Source organism: Trichosurus vulpecula, chromosome 5 (genome assembly GCF_011100635.1).
Source record: "Trichosurus vulpecula isolate mTriVul1 chromosome 5, mTriVul1.pri, whole genome shotgun sequence".
Classification (NCBI taxonomy): domain Eukaryota; kingdom Metazoa; phylum Chordata; class Mammalia; order Diprotodontia; family Phalangeridae; genus Trichosurus; species Trichosurus vulpecula.
The window spans coordinates 85,018,364-85,038,687 of record NC_050577.1 but is presented as its reverse complement, the minus strand read 5'-3'; the positions used below and the strand labels follow the sequence as shown (position 1 = coordinate 85,038,687).

General features: G+C 37.0%; 1 protein-coding gene across 1 annotated transcript in view; it reads right to left on the bottom strand.

The window, feature by feature from the left end:
- LOC118850912 (receptor-type tyrosine-protein phosphatase N2-like) overlaps positions 1-20,324 on the bottom strand; it is a 212,030-nt gene that overhangs the window by 172,835 nt on the left and 18,871 nt on the right. Inside the window, exon 3 of the mRNA XM_036760536.1 lies at positions 1,418-1,580. Coding sequence (XP_036616431.1) covers positions 1,418-1,580 — 163 coding nt within the window. The remainder of the gene's footprint in view (positions 1-1,417; positions 1,581-20,324) is intronic.

Genomic DNA, 20,324 nt, shown 5'->3' with positions numbered 1-20,324 from the left:
CTGTTGCTCGGTTAACAAACCACTGCCTTTTCTCCCAGGTCCAGTCAGAATGTGTTTTGTGTTCCCCAAAATGCAATCTAGCAGCTTGAGAGCAACAAAGTATCACAATGGCCATGCATTTATTTTTAAATGCATTGCTTTTATTTTGCTTCTTTAAAATGCTCTTCGGAACCCACGGTCTTCTCTGAGATGGTTGACATGTGCAAGGTATGAAATTCTAGGTGTGATGATGACAAGAGCCAGGACTGGCACTAGGTAACATGGCAATGTAATTGAAGTTTGTCATGAAAATTGTGTCTGCCATCTCTCTCCTCCTCTCTGCACCCTCTTGTTATTTATTAGCACCTATCCTCAAGCCCAGCAGGGATCCAATGATGTCTCCTGCTCTCTCCTGGCTGCCCATGGCCTTCTACTGGGGTCTCTCTGTTTTGCTTACTCTCATTAGGTAGCACTCAAGACATTTCGAACATCTTCCCCTTCATAACTCAGCTGTCCTTGGTATCATTCCCTCAGGCCCTGTTCTTTATTAAGTGACAGCTAGCAAACTTGCACTAATGTACTCAGTGACTGCTGATATTAAAATGTGATCCCACTCAGATGGCATGTGTGTATGTTTACAGGGGTTTTTCCAGAGACACAATGCCTTGTTCCGAAGGAAACACTGGAGAATTTATGGGGGAGGCAGTATAGAGAAGCAGGGGAAGAATCATTTCCTTTAAAACCATTCTCATCTTCAATATAAGTGAGAGTAGTCCTTCCACATCAAATCATACCATGTGGGCAGCTGCTTACTCTAGCCTTTGGGTAACTTCTTACATTCTCAAAATGACACCAAGACATCATAAAACTCAGCTTCTTGAGAGCAGGGACAGGCTTTTGCCATTCTTAATAACCTCAGTACTTAATGTATTGTCTGACTCATTATAAAAATGTAATAAATGCTTATTGAATGACTGAAAGACCAAGAGTTATGCCATTAAAATGCCCTTTCAGCTCTGCCTCACTTCTTCATTTTAATGCATAATGAGAAATGAATGTGCATTGGTCTATGTAAATACTGGAAAGGCTTATGATTTGCCTCCACCAAAGCAAACGAAAACATATGAGGCCTAAGAAATTTCCTGGTAAACCAAGAAGTTGCATGCCTTGCCCATAGTTGCTCAAGTAATAAGTTTCAGCAACAGGATTTGAACCCAGGACTTTGAGGCTCTGAATCTACTGCATCATTTTTTTTGGCCCTGGTGTATGACAGAAAGCATCAGAAATCATAAGGGTTCCAAAGGGTGGGAAACCTCTAAAAGAAAAGAACCAAAATCTAGAGAAAACTATGTAAAAATAAGGTTGTTGCAAAAGACGACAGGTGAGAGAAGACAGAATGGGTGAGAAGAGAGTCAGAAAGACATTCACAAGTTACAACCTGAACAGCAGCCTTGTCATTCTTAATCCAGGGATATACATTGGGAGTGGAGGCATGGGCGAGAATCTTCAGGTATTTGAGATATTGCTGAAGAGTCTTGGCCAAATTGATATCCTCTTCCAGTGTAGATGGCCTTTTATTATCAACCTTTGACTTTGAAGTCCTATACAGAAAAAGGCAAACAAAAGAAAAGTCAATTAACTGACAAAAAGTCATTAATTGATTACTATATTTCTAGCACTACTCTTAGTACTGTTAGGAATATAAGAGAAATCTGACATAGACTAAAACCACAAGGAATGCATGGTCTAACTGGAGAGGCAAAATGTATACACATGTATAGCTATACAAAATTGTGTTAGATTGTGGCACAGGTACAACAGAAATTCTGAGACTATGGCCAAGGCATTTCCTTCATTCTGGTCACCCAGATTCACAACCTTAGAGTGATGCTGAACTCCTTCTTCTAACTCAACTCCCATATCCAATCCATTTGAGTCTTGTCTATACAAAATCTACCACCACAACATCTCTCCATTTATTCCTTTTGCTTTAATAACAAGGCCACCATCTTTGTGTAGGCCCTAAACACCTCTCACCTTGACTATTATAAAATCCTCCTAGTTTATTTCCTTTTTTCCAGCCTTTTCCCATTCTATTTAATTTTCTTCTCAGTTTTGAAAATAATGTTCCTTAATTGTAAGTCTGGTCATATAACTCTATTGCACAAGAATCTTCAGGGGCACTCTATTGGCTCAGGGAAAAAAATATCCATTTGGGACTTAATATCCTTCTAAGTCAGGGTTCCAATCTACCTAACTGGTTCCAATAATTCACCCTAATACAATCTAAATGCTGGTCAAACCAGCTTCCATGTTGTTCCTAGTATATGGCATCTTATTTTCTCCCTCTATATACTTGCAAAGGCTATCACCCTTTCCTGGAATGATTTCTTCACTTTTATCTCTTGGAATCTCTTGTTCCCTTCAAGCCTCCAATCAAATACTGCCACCATCAAGAGGCTTTCTTGATTGCCCTAGCTGAAAATTCTAACCCAGCCCCCCAAATTATGTAGCATTTACCTATTTGTGTATATTTTCTTCTTCTCTTTTTCCTCCCCTCTCTACCTCCAATAGAAGGTAAGGTTCTTCAGTACATTAGTCTTGTTCCTTGGAAGGAAAGCTGTGGCAAATCTGAACACAGAGACATCACCTTGCCGACAAAGGTCCATATGGTCAAAGCTATGGTTTTTCCAGTAATAATTAATGACTGTGAGAGTTGGACTATTGTAATGGTAATTTAAATTTGAAGATCTTTCCCACCCATTAATAGACCCATGTGACCTGCTTATGTCATAGGAAGCCTAAGTCACATGTGGTGGGAGGAGCTTGCTGAACAAGCAGAACAAGAAAGGATGGAGCAGGAAATGCTCAGAGCAATTAAAGCTGAGGGAGAGAGCAGATGTGTGCTAGCTGTGCTGTGAGTGATTATTGATGGCAAGGCCCCAGCAGGGGGAAGGAAGGTTATGAGATGGCTCAGTTCCCTGCTGTGATGTTGTGTTTTAGGTTCTTTGCTGTTATTATAAAGTGGACTTACTGGTTCTGGAATTTGCTTGCTGCTTGGATGGGTCAGACTTACTGGTTTTAGGATCTGGTTCTCTGGTGTCTGAATAAATGGTTTATGCCTACCTTCTATACAGAGAATCTCTTAATATAGAATGACATAGGCAGTTACAATTATAGTCTATATTGTGATTATTGCCTTGCTAGGAAAGCTGAGTGCCACAGAATTGATGCTTTTAAATTGTGGTGCTGGAGAAGACTTCGAGGAGTCCCTTGGATGGCAAAGAGATTAAATAGGTCAATACTTAAAGAAATTAATCCAAACTATTCACAGAACACTAAATATTGAAGCTGAAGTTTACTTTGACCACATAATGAGAAGATAGGACTCATTGGAAAAGACCCTGATGCTGGGAATGATTGAAAAGGAAAAGAGGACAGCAGAGAATGAGATGGATAGAGAATGTCATGGAAGCAATAACCATGAACTTGGTCAGACTTCAAGAGACCATGGAGGATAAAGAGGCCTGACATGTTATGATCCTTGGGATCACAAAGAGTTGGGAACAAGTGAACAGTAACATAGGTAGTTTTTTCTTTTGTTTTGTTTACCTTTTGTCTCTGTACCCCCAGCTCCTAGTACAGTGCCTGGTATACAGTATGGAGTTAATAAGCACTTCATGAATAGAATCTAAACTGAAAGACTTGTCACTATGTGACTATAGTCAAAGCACTTTTTATGTAGGTGTTAGGAATTGAAATTTGAGTAAGATAACTGCAGGGGAAGTTTTAGATAAATTTTTAAAGTCATTTCATGTGTTTTTGTTTTAGAAAAGTACAATGGAAGAGGGACAGTATTCTAATGAAGAAATAGAATGAGCAAAAACACAGAGACAGTAGTGGTATTTAGAAAAGCATGTTCAGAGATTGTGAATAGATATTGACACCCAAAGCAGATGCTTCAAGTAGGGCAATAAGAAGAGATGAGTTCAGTTAGAGAAGGCAAATTCAAATCATCAAAAACCTAGAAAGAGAAGCAGAGGAGTCTGACTAAGATGGATGCAAATGACAATAAAATAATATTGATTATGCAGCAGAATATAAGCTCTGTAAGGGAAAGAACTTTTAAAAACCCTTTTATGTCTTGTTATTCCCAGCACCTAGGACAGCACCTGACACTCAGTAGCTTAATAATTGTTTGTAGAATTAAACAAAACCATGTTTGTTATGTGATGAAGTTATGTGATGAAAGTGGTCAAGTGGAAGTTACGTGATGAAAGTGTTATTTTGGAAGATAACTACATTTACATAATTACTTGAAAAATAACATTAGCTCACATTTATGTATCACTTGAAAGTTTTCTAGGTACTTTTTTCACAAAACCTAATGAGATAAGTGGTAAAAATATTATCCTTGTTTTACAGATGAAGAAATTGAGGCTCAGAGAGAGGTTGTAACTTGACTAAGATCACACATCTTATGAGCAGAATCTAAGTCTTCTACTAGAAATCCCATATTCTTTCCATAACACCACAATAATGGCAGAAGTATACTGAATGGTCCAGAGGGACCAAGAGAATGCAGCCATCTGGTAGGAGACAGACAGTGCTGTAGTCAGAAGCTGATAAGGTACTGAGTACAGTGGTGACAGTGGGAATGAAGAGGAAAGGGGCAATCTGGGAGACATTTTAAAGGAAGAAATGGAATTTCTCTCTCCTTATAATCGCACTAGTCAGCAAGCAAAGTTAATCAATTCTCATCTCCAACTGACTGGACTTGAAAACATTATCACCAGGCAAGTGTAGTTTAACAAAAGAAATTGAGAAAATGATCACACGGCCCAGTTCTTATGACTAGTGGAAATCCATTGCTGGAGTCATGGCAACATCAAGTGCTAATAATAAGCACCTGACCGAGCCATAAAGTCAAAGCTCTTCAGCTGAACCATACTTTGTGGGGAGGGGGGAAGAAATGCTTTCAAGGTGCTGCTTCCAGTCTAGATTGGCTCTCTTCCCCCTTGTTAGCTCTGGCTTGCCAAGAGCTAGCCAGAAGCAATGGGACAGATTCCCAAAAAGCTTTGAAGAGAAATAACACTATGTTCTGATCATCTGATCATCTCAAAACACCAAACCTCTCACTACATCCAGCTTTATGGTTTCTTGTCATAAGGTGAAGCATTTATGACCTAAATATATAATTACATCTCTCTCTCTTTTTTCTTTTCATAGAGAAAAGCACTGTTAGAAATGTAAAAAAGAATAGAAAGAAAGCTATACTTGGACACATGAGAACTCAGTTCAAGTCCTGGCTTTAGGAGTTCCAAGATAGATGATCATAGGCAAGTTATATACCCTCTTTGAGCCTCAGTTTCCTCATTTGTAAAAGAGAGATGGTGATAATTCTGCTATCTGTAGAAAAATATTTAAGCAATAGATCACTAAGTTAAGTTATGATTATTGTCACTCAAGTGCCAAGAAATCACTGAGGACATATTTTACATATCAAAGGCATTGGGGGATGCAAAAATTAAGGAATATCAATAAATCAGGACTAATAACAGTGAGAACAACAATAATAATAATGGTAGATGTCACTAGACAGCACCGTGGATAGAGTACTGGACCTGGAGTTGGGAAGATCGAAGTTCAAATCCTGGTTCACACACTTAGCTGTGTGACCCTAGGCATGTCATTTAATCTCTTTCAGTCTCAATGTTCTCATCTGCACAGTGGAAATAATAATAGAATTTATCTTCCAGGATTGCAGTGAAGATCAAATGAGATAATATTTGTAAGGCATTTTGGAAACCTGAAAATGCTACCTAAATGATAACTACTATCATATTAATAAAAACAGCATCTATATAGCACTTAAACAGTTGGATAAGTACTTGACATTTATTACCTCATTTGATTCTCACAATTATCCTGTGAAGTAAGTGCTATTATGATCTCTATTTTGTAGATGTAGAAACTGACCAAAAGAGGGGAAGTGATGATTTGCCCGAGTTCTCACAGCCTCATCGATATCTAAGGAGGGATTCCTAACCAGGTCTTTGAGATGTCAAATCCACCTCTCTTTACACTATGTTTGTCTCTATAGAAATATAAAGCTACTCATAAAAGGGGCAGGGTTATTTTGATGTCCTTCCTTGGTGGGATGGGAGCAAGGATGCAAAAACCTAGTTTTGCATTCTCAGCACAGTTCTTGGTGTTGTCTAAATTCTCTTCTTTTCTCCCCATCACCTGCAGCTTCTCATTCCCTACTGCCTACCCCAACTGAATAGAGTGATGTTAAAGGTCAAGAAACGCTACTCATTCTGAAGCTCTGCAACAGGTAAATTCCAATTTCCAAACATAGAATGTTTCCTGATGATTGCCAGGTAAATCCCTCAGGAACAATTTAGAGACCTGAAAGCAGGAGAAGTAGGTCTCCCCTTCCTCAACAACAAGCTGCTGCCTCAAAGGCCTCATTCTTCCAAATTCTCAGCTTCTCCTGTTGCCCAGGAGTTCATCAGACTGGGCATTCCCAGAAAACACACACACACACACACACACACACACACACACACTGCCAAAGAAAGCTCAACCTGTTGCCCACATTGTCAAGATTCTCCTACTTTGTAGACTTCTCTCGCATGCTCCAACTCTCCTCCAATTCCAATCTTCTTTAAAAATTCCCAATTTCTTTTCCCTTCAAAGACTTGAGGCAGGAGACTCTGAGATTACTCCTAAACCTTGAATAAGACACAAATAGCATATTTCCTGATAAACCTTATTTTAATTATGGGTCCTTTGGAAATTTTAGCTTTTGCCCAGAGGGTCAAATTCTGAGAGCCATCAATCAAGATGCTTAGCACAAGTTCACAGTTTCCAGCTTGTTCAATGGACTGAATACTTTCTATTTGTCTTAAAATCTGGGTGGTAAATGTTATAGAAGGGAAGACTACATAATCCTAGTTGGATTTGAGGGGGGAGAATTACTGGGTTATGTAGTTAGGATGGCAACCTGACTGACTTTCTTTTGAACCATGAAGAAATTCTTAAAAATAAATAGCACAAGATGGAACTTCCCATTTTGTTCTTCTTTCTACCTTTGACTGAACTGTATGTTTGCTGAAATTTCTGCAAGATTTTTTTTGTTTGGTTTAGTCATCTAGTATGACATAAAGAGTATTGGAGGATAGGTGACCTTTTCTCCATTTAGTCTGTAGCATTTAGAACTAGAAGGGCCAGTCTTATTATGATTTCATATTACAGGTGAGTAAACTTTAGAAAGATAAAGTGATTTGTCCAAGGTCACACAATTAATAAAAAATTGAGTCAAGAGTGTTGCCCAAGTCTCTTGATGGCAAATTCCATACTCTTGGCACTGTATCACATTGACATTCAACAAACATTTATTAATTACGCATTGTTAACTTAGCACAGTGCCTGGCACAAAGTAAGCACTTAACAAATGCTAGGTGGTGCAGTGATCAGAGCATAGGACTAGGAGTCAGGCAGATCAAGGTTTGAATACAGCCTTAGATACTTTCTAGATGTATGACTCTGGACAAGTCACTTCATCACTGTCTGCTTCAGACTGTTTCCCCAACTGTAAAGGGGGCTAATGATAACACCTACTTAGGAGGACTGTGGTGAAGATAAGACAATATTTGTAAAGTGCTTAGCACAGTGCCTTAGTAGGCATATAGCAGGAACTTAATAAATGCTTATTTTCATCCTCTTCTCTCCTTCCATCATCCCTTTTCCCTTCCTTTCTCCTCCTTTTCTTCCTTGTAACCCTCTTTCCTTCCTCCCTCCCTCCTTCTCTTCCTTCCTTCTTCCCTCCCTCCCTCCCTCCCCTCTTTCCTATGTGCAGGCACAATGCTAAGCAACAGAGAATATAGCAAGGTTCAGACTCCAATATGACCTGGTCCCCACCCTCATGAAGCTCAGGGTATATTATTCCTTACATTGTCAACCTATAATAAATTGCCTTTCAGGAATGTCATCTTTTCCATGAATATGGCACTTAACTATATGGTGAATACTACTGAGACATACATATATATATATATATATACATAATGTATGTGCATATTTCATATATATGAAATAACAAAACAGTATTTACATAGCATTTTAAGTTTAGCAAAGTACTTTTTTACATCTGTATTATTATACCCATATTGTAGATAAGTAAAATTGAGTCAGATTGATTGACTTGCTTAGGGTCACACAGCTAGTAATTGTCACAGGCAGGATCTGAACCCACACAGGTTCATAGGATCACAGATTTAGCACTAGAAGTGACCTTAGAAGCTATCATTCCAAAGCCTTCCTTTTACAGGTGAGACTCAAATAGATTAAGTCACTTTCCCAGGGTCACACAGCTGGCAACTGCTCAAACAAATGTTTCCACTCAGGTCTCTCAAGATCCAAACCTAGCATTCTAGCAATTATTCTCTATTCTCTATGCTACTGTATACAAATGTCAGTTATTTTTGTTTTTCAAGTATTAAAATATCTTTATGAAATCTAAGAGCTGATTACAATGAAAGGGATGATAGTAGAATAAAATGCACTGCATGATGTAAATGAATTCATTCCTTTTAAATGTCAGTTTTTAATTTATTTGCAGGCAAAACAAAACATTCTTCTTTGTCTTTATTTCTTTTAAACATGGTAATGAAATGCAGAAGGTATTGCATTAAGACATAAACTTTAACATCCTCTTCAGCAATTCACAGTAGCAGATTCAATTTATGGCTGCTATGGGAACCATCCCTACCACAATGTTCTATGCCCAGTAGGTGCTCAGTGGGTGTGGTAGACCGGTTTTTTAATGGTGGTAATTGTTATTTCACACTTAATGAATACCAGTCGAAAACTGGCCATTGGACAGCTGTAAACCTAAACCCACTAAGGGGAGAACGGAACCCAAATAATGTTTATGGTATGATGTAAATAAAGGCAGTTTAAATGGCATTCCAGAGGCATAGAGTTCATAGGATCATAGATGTAGATTTGGAATGAAGCTTAGAAGTCATCTGGTCCAATACACCCATTTTATAGATGAAGCAACAGAGCCCCAGCAAATTTCACTAGCTAGCTAAAGTCAGTAGGTGCTAGAGGCAGATTTTGAACTGAGCTCCTAGGTTGTCCTTTTCTTAATTCTGTGGGGGGAACCTGAATTAGTCAGGTTGTTGGAAGTGTGTGCCTTTTTTCTCTCCATTTTCATTGGGTTTTGACTTAATGTGCATCATGTTTGAGCAGAATTTAGAAAATAGGCTACCTAAACTGATAGTTAAAATGGAGCTATGCCAACTCTCCCCATCCCATTTTTTATGGATGCAGGAAAAAAGCCATGAAGAAAGCTCCACCCATCAAAGGGCTTGACCAGCAGCACCATGGAATTCCCAGCTCTATAGATGTGTGTGCATGACTCCCCTGAATTCTCCAAAGGCATTTATTTCAGTTATTCACAATGGCCTATGACCAAAAAAGGTAGGTAGGTGATAAAGTCTGGGGATTTTCCATTGAAAGCGTTCTTGTTTTGCTTCAAGAATCTATGAAAATCTCATCAGATTCCTCGACCATCAATGTCATCATCATCAACAACAAAGCCTCTGGGGAGAATGCAAAGGTGAGAAGCTGGCATGGGTCTAAGCCTTAGATGTAAGACTTACTAAGGGTTACATCAGCATGTGTTAACCTGCCATATACTCACTAGGCATGCCTATCTCTTTCAAGTTTGAGGCTTATCATCTAGTTCCAGTTTGGTTGAAGCTATGTCTACGGCACATATGGAAATTTTACTTGTTATCCCTAGCTATACTGCTAACACAGATAATTCAAAGAAATTCTTTTGGCAAAAATTAACCATTTGGACCTTTTATATTGTTTCCATTTATGAGCTAATTAAGAGTTATTCATTTGGGAGTCACAAATATGTCAACAGTTGCTTTGCATTTAAAGTGCCTTTGACTGCAGATTTGCTTACACTCAAAGGGGGATTATTGATTTTAACCAACCTAGTAGGTGAATTATTTTTAAACATCCTTTATGGGTAAGGGTTAAGTAGTGTTATTAGTGAGTTTATTTTTAATCTAAAACACTGCAAAAATATTCTGGCTAGGAAAAAATATCTTTTTTATAGCATTTCCTTCCACCCAGGCCCACACTGAGCCATTACAACATCAAGAAAGGCAGTTTTATAGGATCATATCTAGGTCAGGGAATACCTTTCTTGATGCATAGAATTATAACCACCTTTGCCTATATTTGCCAATTAGCTAATTTATTTAAAATGTTTACTATGTCAACTACTTAAGTTAACTTTTACCCAAATCAGTCCTCTTTTCCACAATAAACATGGTCATTCCAAAGGAATATTCCGATTTCTCAATATCCTAAAAGAACCCTCAAATAATGCTCAGCTCTTTTCCATTTTAACATCAAGATAATACTGTTTTCAAATTCAGTATGTCCCAAACCAAACTTAATCTCTTTTGTCCAAACTTGCCTCTTGACGACCTCATCAATGACATCATCATCATCATCATCATGGCATTTATATAGCACTTAAGTTTTGAAAAGCACTTTACAAATATTATTTCATTTGATTCTCAAAACAAAAGTGGAAGGTAGGTATTACCTGTATTTTATAGATGAAGAAAATGAAACAGGTGATAGGTAAGTGACTTGCTAAGGGTCATACAGCTAATAAATATCTGAGATTGGATATGAACTCACATCTTTCTGACTTTGGGTCAAGTGCTTTATCCAATATGTCACCTATGTGGCTTCTAATGGTAACAACAATTATAATAGCCAGCACTGATATACCTTTTTAAGGTTTGCAAAGTGCTTTACAAATATCTTATTTGATTCTTACAAGAACCCTGGGATATAAGTGATACAATTAGCCCCATTTTACAGATGAGGAAATTGACACAAAAAGATGTTAAATGATTTGTTTGGGGGCACACAGCTAATAAGTATATGAGGCAGAATTTGAACACAGGTCTTCCTGACTCCAAGTCTAACATTTTACACACTGCACAACCTGGCCATCACTTAAGCTAACCGTTTTCAAGTTACTAAGGTTTGCAGTTCGACTTCTCCCACTTCCTCATCCCTAAGTTGACCATGGTTCATGTCCTTTCAATTTCTCCTGGGATATCCTTCCTATAGAGGCAATAAGGGACAAAAGTGAGAGATGTTGTGGAGATTGAAGGAGAGCTGGGTTTCTAATCCAGATCTTTTGATTCCCAACCCAGTGTTCTTTCTGCTGAACCATTCAACCTCTACATTCCATGACTGGGAGACTTTACAACTCCAAATAACAGCATATATTCATTGGCTATTTTATAATGGATGAAATTTCTTGTTCTATGTTTTCAGGGTGTAATTTAACTCAAGTTAATTTACCATTCTGGTATTTTGTCTCTTTTTCTCACTAATTGCTAATCAATGCAGATAAAACCATCTCATAAATGTACCTTTAAATTGTCTTATTCATCTTCCTTGTGTCTTTGTTCATGCTCACGGATTTGTTTGTGACACTGTAATATATTATAGGAACGGGAGTCATCATCATTACAGTGTGCAATATCATAGCAATTAACTTGTAAGTTGACTTTCACCCAGTAATTCTGGCACGGGTAGAGTAAATCATTTCAAACATAATTTTTCTGCATCTTAAATATTTTAAAATATTTCCACTATGGTTTACCCTGCTTCCTGTTTCCTAAAATGCTGTGCTTCATGCTATGAAAAGTGGGGTTATAATGAAGGTTAAAATTTGTCTCAGTTTCATAGCTCCCTAAGGAGAAAAGATCCAAGCAAGCAAGAAAGTAGCTAATGGTTAGCTAACATCTAACATTTATGTAGAATCTTTTATGTGCCAGGAACTGGGTTAAGCATTTTACAATGACTATCTCATTGGTGCTATCACTATTTTTATATTACAGATGAGGCTGTTTACTGAGACAAACAAAAGTTAAGTGACTTGCTCAAGGTGACACATTTAGTAAGTATCTGAGGTCAGATTTGAACTCTGGTACTGCTAAGTCGAGGCCCCAAACTCCATCTACTGCACCACCTAGCTGCCATATACAGCAGCCTATCCTCTCTGCTGATCTAAAACCCTGATTCCTTCAGGATCCATACCAAATTGTGCTTCCACCATGCAGACTTCCCTGATCACAGAATCAGAGAATTACAAAATTCCAGAGTTGAAAGGGAACTCAAAGGTCATCTATTCTAATCTGTAATATGAGCAGGAATCCTCTCTACAAAATGCTGCACCCACCCCCCTCCACTGGTCCATTAAGCCTTTGATTAAAGAGCTCTGTCAAATGTGTTGTTGAAATTCATGTATTCTTTGTCTGGAGAATATCTTAAGCAACCTGTCAAAAAAGTTAATGCAGTTAATGTGTCCTGGCCATTTCATGACAAATCCATGCTAGCTCTCGGTGATCATCACTTCCATTTCTAAAGGCTCACAATCTAGTTCTTTAATAATGCCTTCTAGAATTTTGACAGCAATCAAAATCAAGCTTATGGTTTCAAATTTGAAGCATCATTTTCACTTCCCTTAGCAGTTGTGACATTTGTTTGTCTCCAGCCTTCTAGAACTTCTATGAGACCTTTTCCACAAATATGCCAGGCTAAAATGTTCTTTCCCTCCTCTGAACTCCTATTGGACAAATTGTCTATGTAACTGAAGTCTTGTCAATCAACCTCTTCTCCTGAGTACTATCTGCTTTCTGAGTTTTGATGATACTGCTCTCTCCTCATTCCTCTCCTACCTATGTGACCACTCTTTATTCATCCTTTGCAGAATCCAGGTCACAACTGCTAAGTATGGGAAACCCAAGGATAATCTCCCTTTATATGACCTCACTTTATGATATCATCAGCTCTCATGGATGCAATTATCATCTCTATGCAGATGATCCTTAGATCTATTCAACCAAACTTAATTTCTCTATCCTCCAGCCTTGCATCTCCAACTGCCTCTGGGCACATTGAACCACAGATATCTTAAACTAAACATGCTCCAAACTGAACTCAACTATTTTTTCCCAAACCCTCCCTTTTTACAAACTTCACTGCTACTAACGAGGTCACCATCATCCTTCCAGTCACCCAGGTTTGTAACATAGGTTTTATATTCAACTTCTGACCCTCCTTCACGCCACATATACTAAGCTGTGCCAAATGCTGTTATTTCTTCCTTTGTAACATCCCTCATATGCACCACATTTTCTTCTCTGACCACCACTCTGGTACAGACCATCATCACTTCACACTTCACACCTGCATTCTGGTTGGTCTAATTAGTTCAAGTCTCTCCCTACTCCATTTCATTCTCCACCACGTTACAGAAGTGATCTTCCTACAATGCTGGTCTGACCATGTTATTCTCTTGTTAAATAAATTCCACAGGTTCCATATCACCTACAAAATAAAGCTATTAAAGTGTTGAACTGCACTAAGATTTTTGGGACAACCTGAATAAAGTCTTCTATTTTTTTTTTTTTTGGCGTTGAAGGCCTTCACAAATTTGCCTCTTCCTACTTGTCTAGTATTTCCTCCTCACTTTCTATAATCTGGTAATGCTAGTCTTCTTGCCATTTCCCATACATAAAACTCTATCTCCCAACTTTGTGCCATTTCACAAGCATCCCTTCTTTTTAAAAATTCAATTTTACTTTATTTTCAGTTTCAAGTTTTCTCCCTCTCCCAACTACTCCATTCATTAAGAAGGCAAGATATTTAGAACCAATAACAAATTTTTAGAAACATGGAAAACAAATGTTCTGTTAGCCATGCCCCCCCCGCCAAAAAAAATAGGAAAAAGAAAGAAATGGAGGAAAATATGCTTCAATCTGCATTTAGAGTGTATCAGTACTCTATCTAGAGATGGATAGCATGCTTTACCATGAGTCTTGAGAATTATGGTTGATCACTGTGTTCTTCAGAGTTATCAAGTCTTTTAAGGTTCATTATCTTTATACTATTGCTGTAATTTATATAAACTGTTCTCTTGGTTCTGCCTATTTCACTCTACATCAGTTCATACAAGTCTTCCGAAGTTTCCTTAAAATCATTATATCTTACAGCACAACCGTATTCCACTGTATTCATATACCACAAAAGTCTGGCCATTCCTCAGTAGCTGGGCATCCCCCCAGTTTCCAGTTTTCTGTCACCACAAAATATGATGCTATAAAGATTGTTATACCTATGGATCCTGTTATCTTTCCTTGATCTATGGGATATCAGAGTATAGACCAATTAGAACTATCACTGGTCTGCACATGTTTATGCACAGTTTAATAGCTTTTGGGGCATAGTTTCAAAATGCATTCCAAGATGGTTGGACTGATTCACAGCTCCACCAATAGCACATCAATGTACCTATTTTTTTTTCATATCCCCTCCAGCATTTGGAATTTTTCTTTGTCATTTTTATTCAATTTGATGGGTGTGAGTTATTTTACCTCAGAGTCATTTAAATTTGCATTTCACTAATTACTAGTGATTTAAAGCATTTTAGTATAGCTATTGATATCTTTGATTTTTTGCTCTGAAAATTGTCTATTCATAGCTCTTGACCATTTATCAAATGAGGAATGATTCTTACATAAATTTCACTCAGTTCACTATATACTTTAGAAATGATACATTTATCAGAAAAACTTGCTACACAGATTTTTTTCAGTTTCCTGCTTTTCTTCTAATACTAGTTGCATGGTTTGTGCAAAGTATCTTTAGTTTTCTTTCATCAAAATTATCTATTTTGGATACTGTGAACTTCTCTATCTCTTGTTTGTCATGAACTTTTGATTATACATAGATCTGGGAGGTAATTTTTTTTCCTGTTCTGCTACTTTGCTTACTGTATTATACTATCTTTTATGTCTAAATCATGTACCCATTTGGAACTTATCTTGGCATACAGTACTAAATATTGGTTGATGCCTACTTTCCGCCAGACTATTTTCCAGATTTCCCGACAATTTTTGTCAAATAGTGAATTCTTGCTGCAATAGCTCAGATCTTGGGGTTTATTAAACAATAGGTTGCTGTGCTCATTTGGGTCTGTATATTGTGTGTTGAAACTGTTTCATTGATCAACCTCTCTGTTTCATACTCATTACCAAATTATTTTAATGATTACAGCTTTGTAGTAGAGTTTAAGATCTGGTACCACTGTCCTACTTCATTCTCAATTTTTTTTCATTAAGTGCCTTAATATTCTTGACTTTTTGTTCCTGTAGGTGAATTATTTTATTATTTTTAGCACAATAAATAATTCTTTGGTAGTTTCATTGGTATAGCACTGAATAAATTAACTTAGATAATTTTTCCACATTTTAAATATTGGCTCAGCCTACCCATGAGCAATTAATATTTCTCCAATTACTCAGATCTGTCTTCATTTGAGTGAAGAATATTTTGTATCTATAATCATATAGTTTTTATGTATATCTTGGCAGATGGAGTTCCAAGTAGTTTATATTGTCTGTACTTATATTAAATGCATTTTTTTCTATCTCTCCTTGCCAGGATATTTTTTATAATCTACAGAAATGCTGATCATTTGTGTGATTTTATATTATATCCTACAACTTTGCTGAAGATATTAATTGTTTTGATTAGATTTTTAGTTGACTATAGAGTTTTTAAGTACATCATCATACCATCTTCAAAACGTGATAGTTTTGTTTCCTCAATATTTATGCTTATTCCTTTAATTTCTTTTTTTTAACCTTGTCTTATTGCTATAGTTAGCATTTCTAGTAAAATACTGAATAGTAACAGTGATCATGGATATCCTGGCTTTACCCTGATCTTATTAAAAAGGTCTCTAACATTTCCCCATTATAAATACTGACTGTGCTTGGTTTATAATTTTAAACTATGCTATGATTTTAAAGAAAGCTATATTCAGGAAAACAGAAGGAAAGTGGATAAGGGGGAGGGAATAAAAGGGAAGGCATATTGGGAGAAGGGATAAACAGAATGGATGCCATCTTGGGGGGGAGGGGAGAGATGGGGAGAAAATTTGGAGCTCAAAATCTTGTGGAAGTGAATGTTGAAAACTAAAAATTAATTAATTAAAAAATAAAGCTCCATTCATTCCCATAATTTCTAGGTTTCTTTTTAACAGGAATGAATGTTATTTTTTATCAAAAGTTTTCTGAATCTATTAAAATAATTGCATGATTTTTATTGGTTTTATTAGTATTATGATCAGTTATAGTTTTCTTGATATTGAACCAATTCTTCCTTCCTGGTATAAATTCAGTCTGTTCATTCGATACTTTCTTTCTGATATATTGCTATAATCTCTTTGCTACTATTTTATTTAAAATTTTTGCATCAATATTCATTAGGGAAATTATAGTTTTCTTTTTCTGTTTTGGCTCTGCATGGTTTGGGTATCAGGACTATGCCTTGTATATCTCTGTCATAGAAAGATTTTTTTTTAGGACTCCTTATTTGCCTATTTTAAAAAACAAATTATGTAGCATAGGAATAATTATTTTTAAATGTTTGGCAGTATTTGCTTGTCAATCCATCTGCTTCTGCATTTGTTCATTTATGGCTTGTTCAATTACTTTTTCTAACATAGGGTTTTTAAAGTATTCTATTTCCTGTTCTGTTAATCCAAAAATATTTTTTTAAATAATCATGAATTTCATGTAGAATGTTAGTCTTATTGGTATTTAATTGGGCAAAGTAACTCCTAACAATTGCTTTTAGTTTATCTTCATCATCTTCATCAATTCATTTTTAACACTGGCAATACTAGTTTTCTTCTCCTTTTGGAAATTACATTAGCCAATAATTTATCTCCTATATCCCTCCACCCATCTACTCCCCCCCCAAAAAAAAACACTCCTAGTTTTATTTATTAGTCCATTTTTTTCTTTTTTAATTTCCTTTTTGCTAATCTCTCCTTTGATTTTTTTTAAGGATTTCTATTTGGTGTTTAATTAAGGAGTTTTAGTTTTTTAGTTTCCTACTTTTTAAATTTCATGCCCAATTCACTGATTTGCCCTTTGTTTCTTCTACTTATGTAAGCATTAAGAAATATGCATTTTCCTTTAAGTATTACAGTGGCTGTATACCACAAATTTTGGTATGTGTCATTGGAGTGGCTTGTCATTTTCTTCTCCAGCTCCTATTACAGAAGAGGAAATTAAGGCAAACATAGGTAAGTGACTTGCACAGGATCACACAGTAAGTGTCTGAGACCAGATTTGAATGTAGGCCCTCCTGACTCCAGGACCACTGTGCCACCTGGCTGCCCAGCTTGTAAAAAGGAGGTCCTTAATAAAGGCTTGTTCACTAAAGAATCTATGGTTTAGTTGGTGTGAATACTCCCTCAATTAATATAGATTAGAACTCTATCATTACTCCTTTACAATCAATGTGATCGTTTCTCAAGTTTAATGATAAACCCTCCAAATTATATCCTCCTACACCCCATCACAACACTGAATCTGCCTCTGATTCTGTCACTATGTCAGAGATATGACCATAGAACTTATGCTGCCCTCTCTTGATCCCATTCTCACTAAATGACTATCTCACAACCTTTTCTTTTTTATTTATTTTCTCCACCACATAATTTGTGGCATTGATCGTTGTTAGTAGTGTGCCACAGTTTACTTATGTCTATCATGTGTACCTTCATTGCCTTTTGGGTTAATTATAATTGCTATTCCTTACTATTGTTCTATAAGAAATGATGAGCAGGTGGATTTCAGAAAAACCTGGAAAGACTTACATGAACTAGTACTGAGGGAAGCAAGCAGAACCAGGAAGGCATTGTACACAGGAACCGCAACATTGTGCGATGACCAACTTTGATAGATATAGCTCTTCTCAGCAATACAATGATCTAAGGCAATTCTAAAAGGCTCTTGGTGCAAAATGAGTCTATTCACATTCAGAGAAATAACTATGGAATCTGAATGCAGATCAAAGCATACTATTTTCACTTTTTTTTGTTTTTTCTTTCTCATTGTTTTTCCCTTTTGTTTTGATTCTTCTTTCACATCATGACTAATGTGGAAATATGTTTAATATGACTGGACATGGATAGTTTATGTCAGATTGCATGCCATCTTGGTGAGAGGGGGCAGGGAGGGAGAAAAAATTTGAAACTCAAAATCTTATAAAAGTGAATGTAGAAAACTATTTTTACATGTAATTAGAAAAAATAAAATACTATTATAATTGTGATTCTTCTAAATAGCATTACTAAAAGGATATCAGTATTAAAGAGATGGGCTTTTCCAGCAGAAATCAGTTTACAAACAAAGAAATCAATTTGTCTAATACAATATGCTCTGCCTACTAGTTCTGGGCTTAAATCATTATTGATTAGTAATGACCACATCTTGGGAGGAAGGAGGGGAAGAATGGAGAGGGGGAAGAAGGCATGTAATCAGAAAAGAGGAAGGAAGGAAGGAAGGAAGGAAAGGCCTGACTCACTTAAATCCAATTAATTTGCATATCATGACATCACCTTCTTGATGTCATGGTCCTATTCAAAAATGAAGGACAAACAACTACAACCACCATTAGATAATCCTTTCATTTGGACCTTAGCCAAGACATTATTCTTGACTCTGATAAACATTAAAAGTAAGCACGTGTTTTGCATTTGACTTGATGCCAACACTTCACCACATTAAATAAAGGAAGGAATGTAGGAAGGAAGGAAGGAAGAAAGGTAGGAAGGAAGGAAGGAAGGAAGGAAATAAGGGTGGGTGGGAGGGAGGGAGGCAGGCAGACAGGAGGGGAGAGAGGGAGGAAGGAAGGAAGGAAGGAAAGGCCTGACTCACTTAAATCCAATTAATTTGCATATCATGACATCACCTTCTTGATGTCATGGTCCTATTTAAAAATGAAGGACAAACAACTACAACCACCATTAGATAATCCTTTCATTTGGACCTTAGCCAAGACATTATTCTTGACTCTGATAAACATTAAAAGTAAGCACGTGTTTTGCATTTGACTTGATGCCAACACTTCACCACATTAAATAAAGGAAGGAAGGAAGGAAGGAAGGAAGGAAGGAAGGAAGGCAGGAAGGAAGGAAGAAAGGTAGGAAGGAAGGAAGGAAGAAGGAAGGAATCACTAGATTAAATTCATAGGCTAATCAGGATGAATGAATTTTTCATCCACTTTCTTTTGAACTATGAATGATTAAATAATTCTCTTTTTGCACTGATGTGTATTTCACCTCAATTTATAGTGTTTTCACCTCTGTAGCATTTTAGGATTTGATACAGTTAGTGTAGTATCATCTGAAAAGAGGGGCATTTAAAAAGCTTCACCATCATTAGAGGAAAACAAATCGCAACATTCTTCACTGCATCTGGGGTCATTTCCAGTCATCCTGATCCATATCTTGCCACTGGACTCAAATGGCTCCAGAGGAGAGAGTAAGACTGGTGACTGCATAGCCCTGCCTCACGTAAATCCAATTCACTTGCAAGTCATGAAATCATCTTCCTAACATCATGGTCCTGTATAAGGACAAAGGACAAACTGTAATTATTAGTAACTGCCGTAATGGGGTCCCAACTGGCCAGATCCAGTTGGGCAATGCCACTGTTTTTTCGTTCCTTCCTTTCTTCCTTCCTTCCTTCCTTCCTTCCTTCCTTCCTTCCTTCCCTACCTTGCTCCTCTCCCTCTGTCCACATAGGGAATCATATCCTCACCTGCAGGTCTTATATCCAAAGAAAAATAAATTTTGATCACTGAAACCTAGCAAGATATCTTGGGCTTTATGGGCTAGATTTTTTTTATGGACCATGCTTTAAACTCAAATCACTCTGAACCCTCATTGATTGGCCAAAAACAGGTGCCAGCCCTAACCTCATTTGGTCATTGTTTGGGTTCTGATGGCTCAGAGTGAGTGTAAATAGCAATTGTTTCTGTTTTGGCTAGAAAGCCTGTCTTCCCTTCCCAGACTGAGTTTTTTGACTAGGTGAAAGAAGCCATTCTTTGCCTGTATTTTTAACCTAGCCTTAATGACTGAATTGGAGTTGAGACAAACTGAGACCTGGGAAAGACCTTAGCTTAAAAAGGCCAAGGTCTCCCACCATCTCCAGTCATTCCAATCTATATCTCTTTTTTCACTTTTTTTATTAGATTTTTTATTTTTAGTTTGCAACACTTAGTTTTACATGTTCTTGAGTTTCAAATTTTCATCCCTTCCTTCCCATCCTCCCTGCCCCCCAAGACAGCATGCAGTCCAATATAGATTCTACATAGGCCTTCACATTAAGCTTATTTACACAGTCAAGTTGCAAAGATGA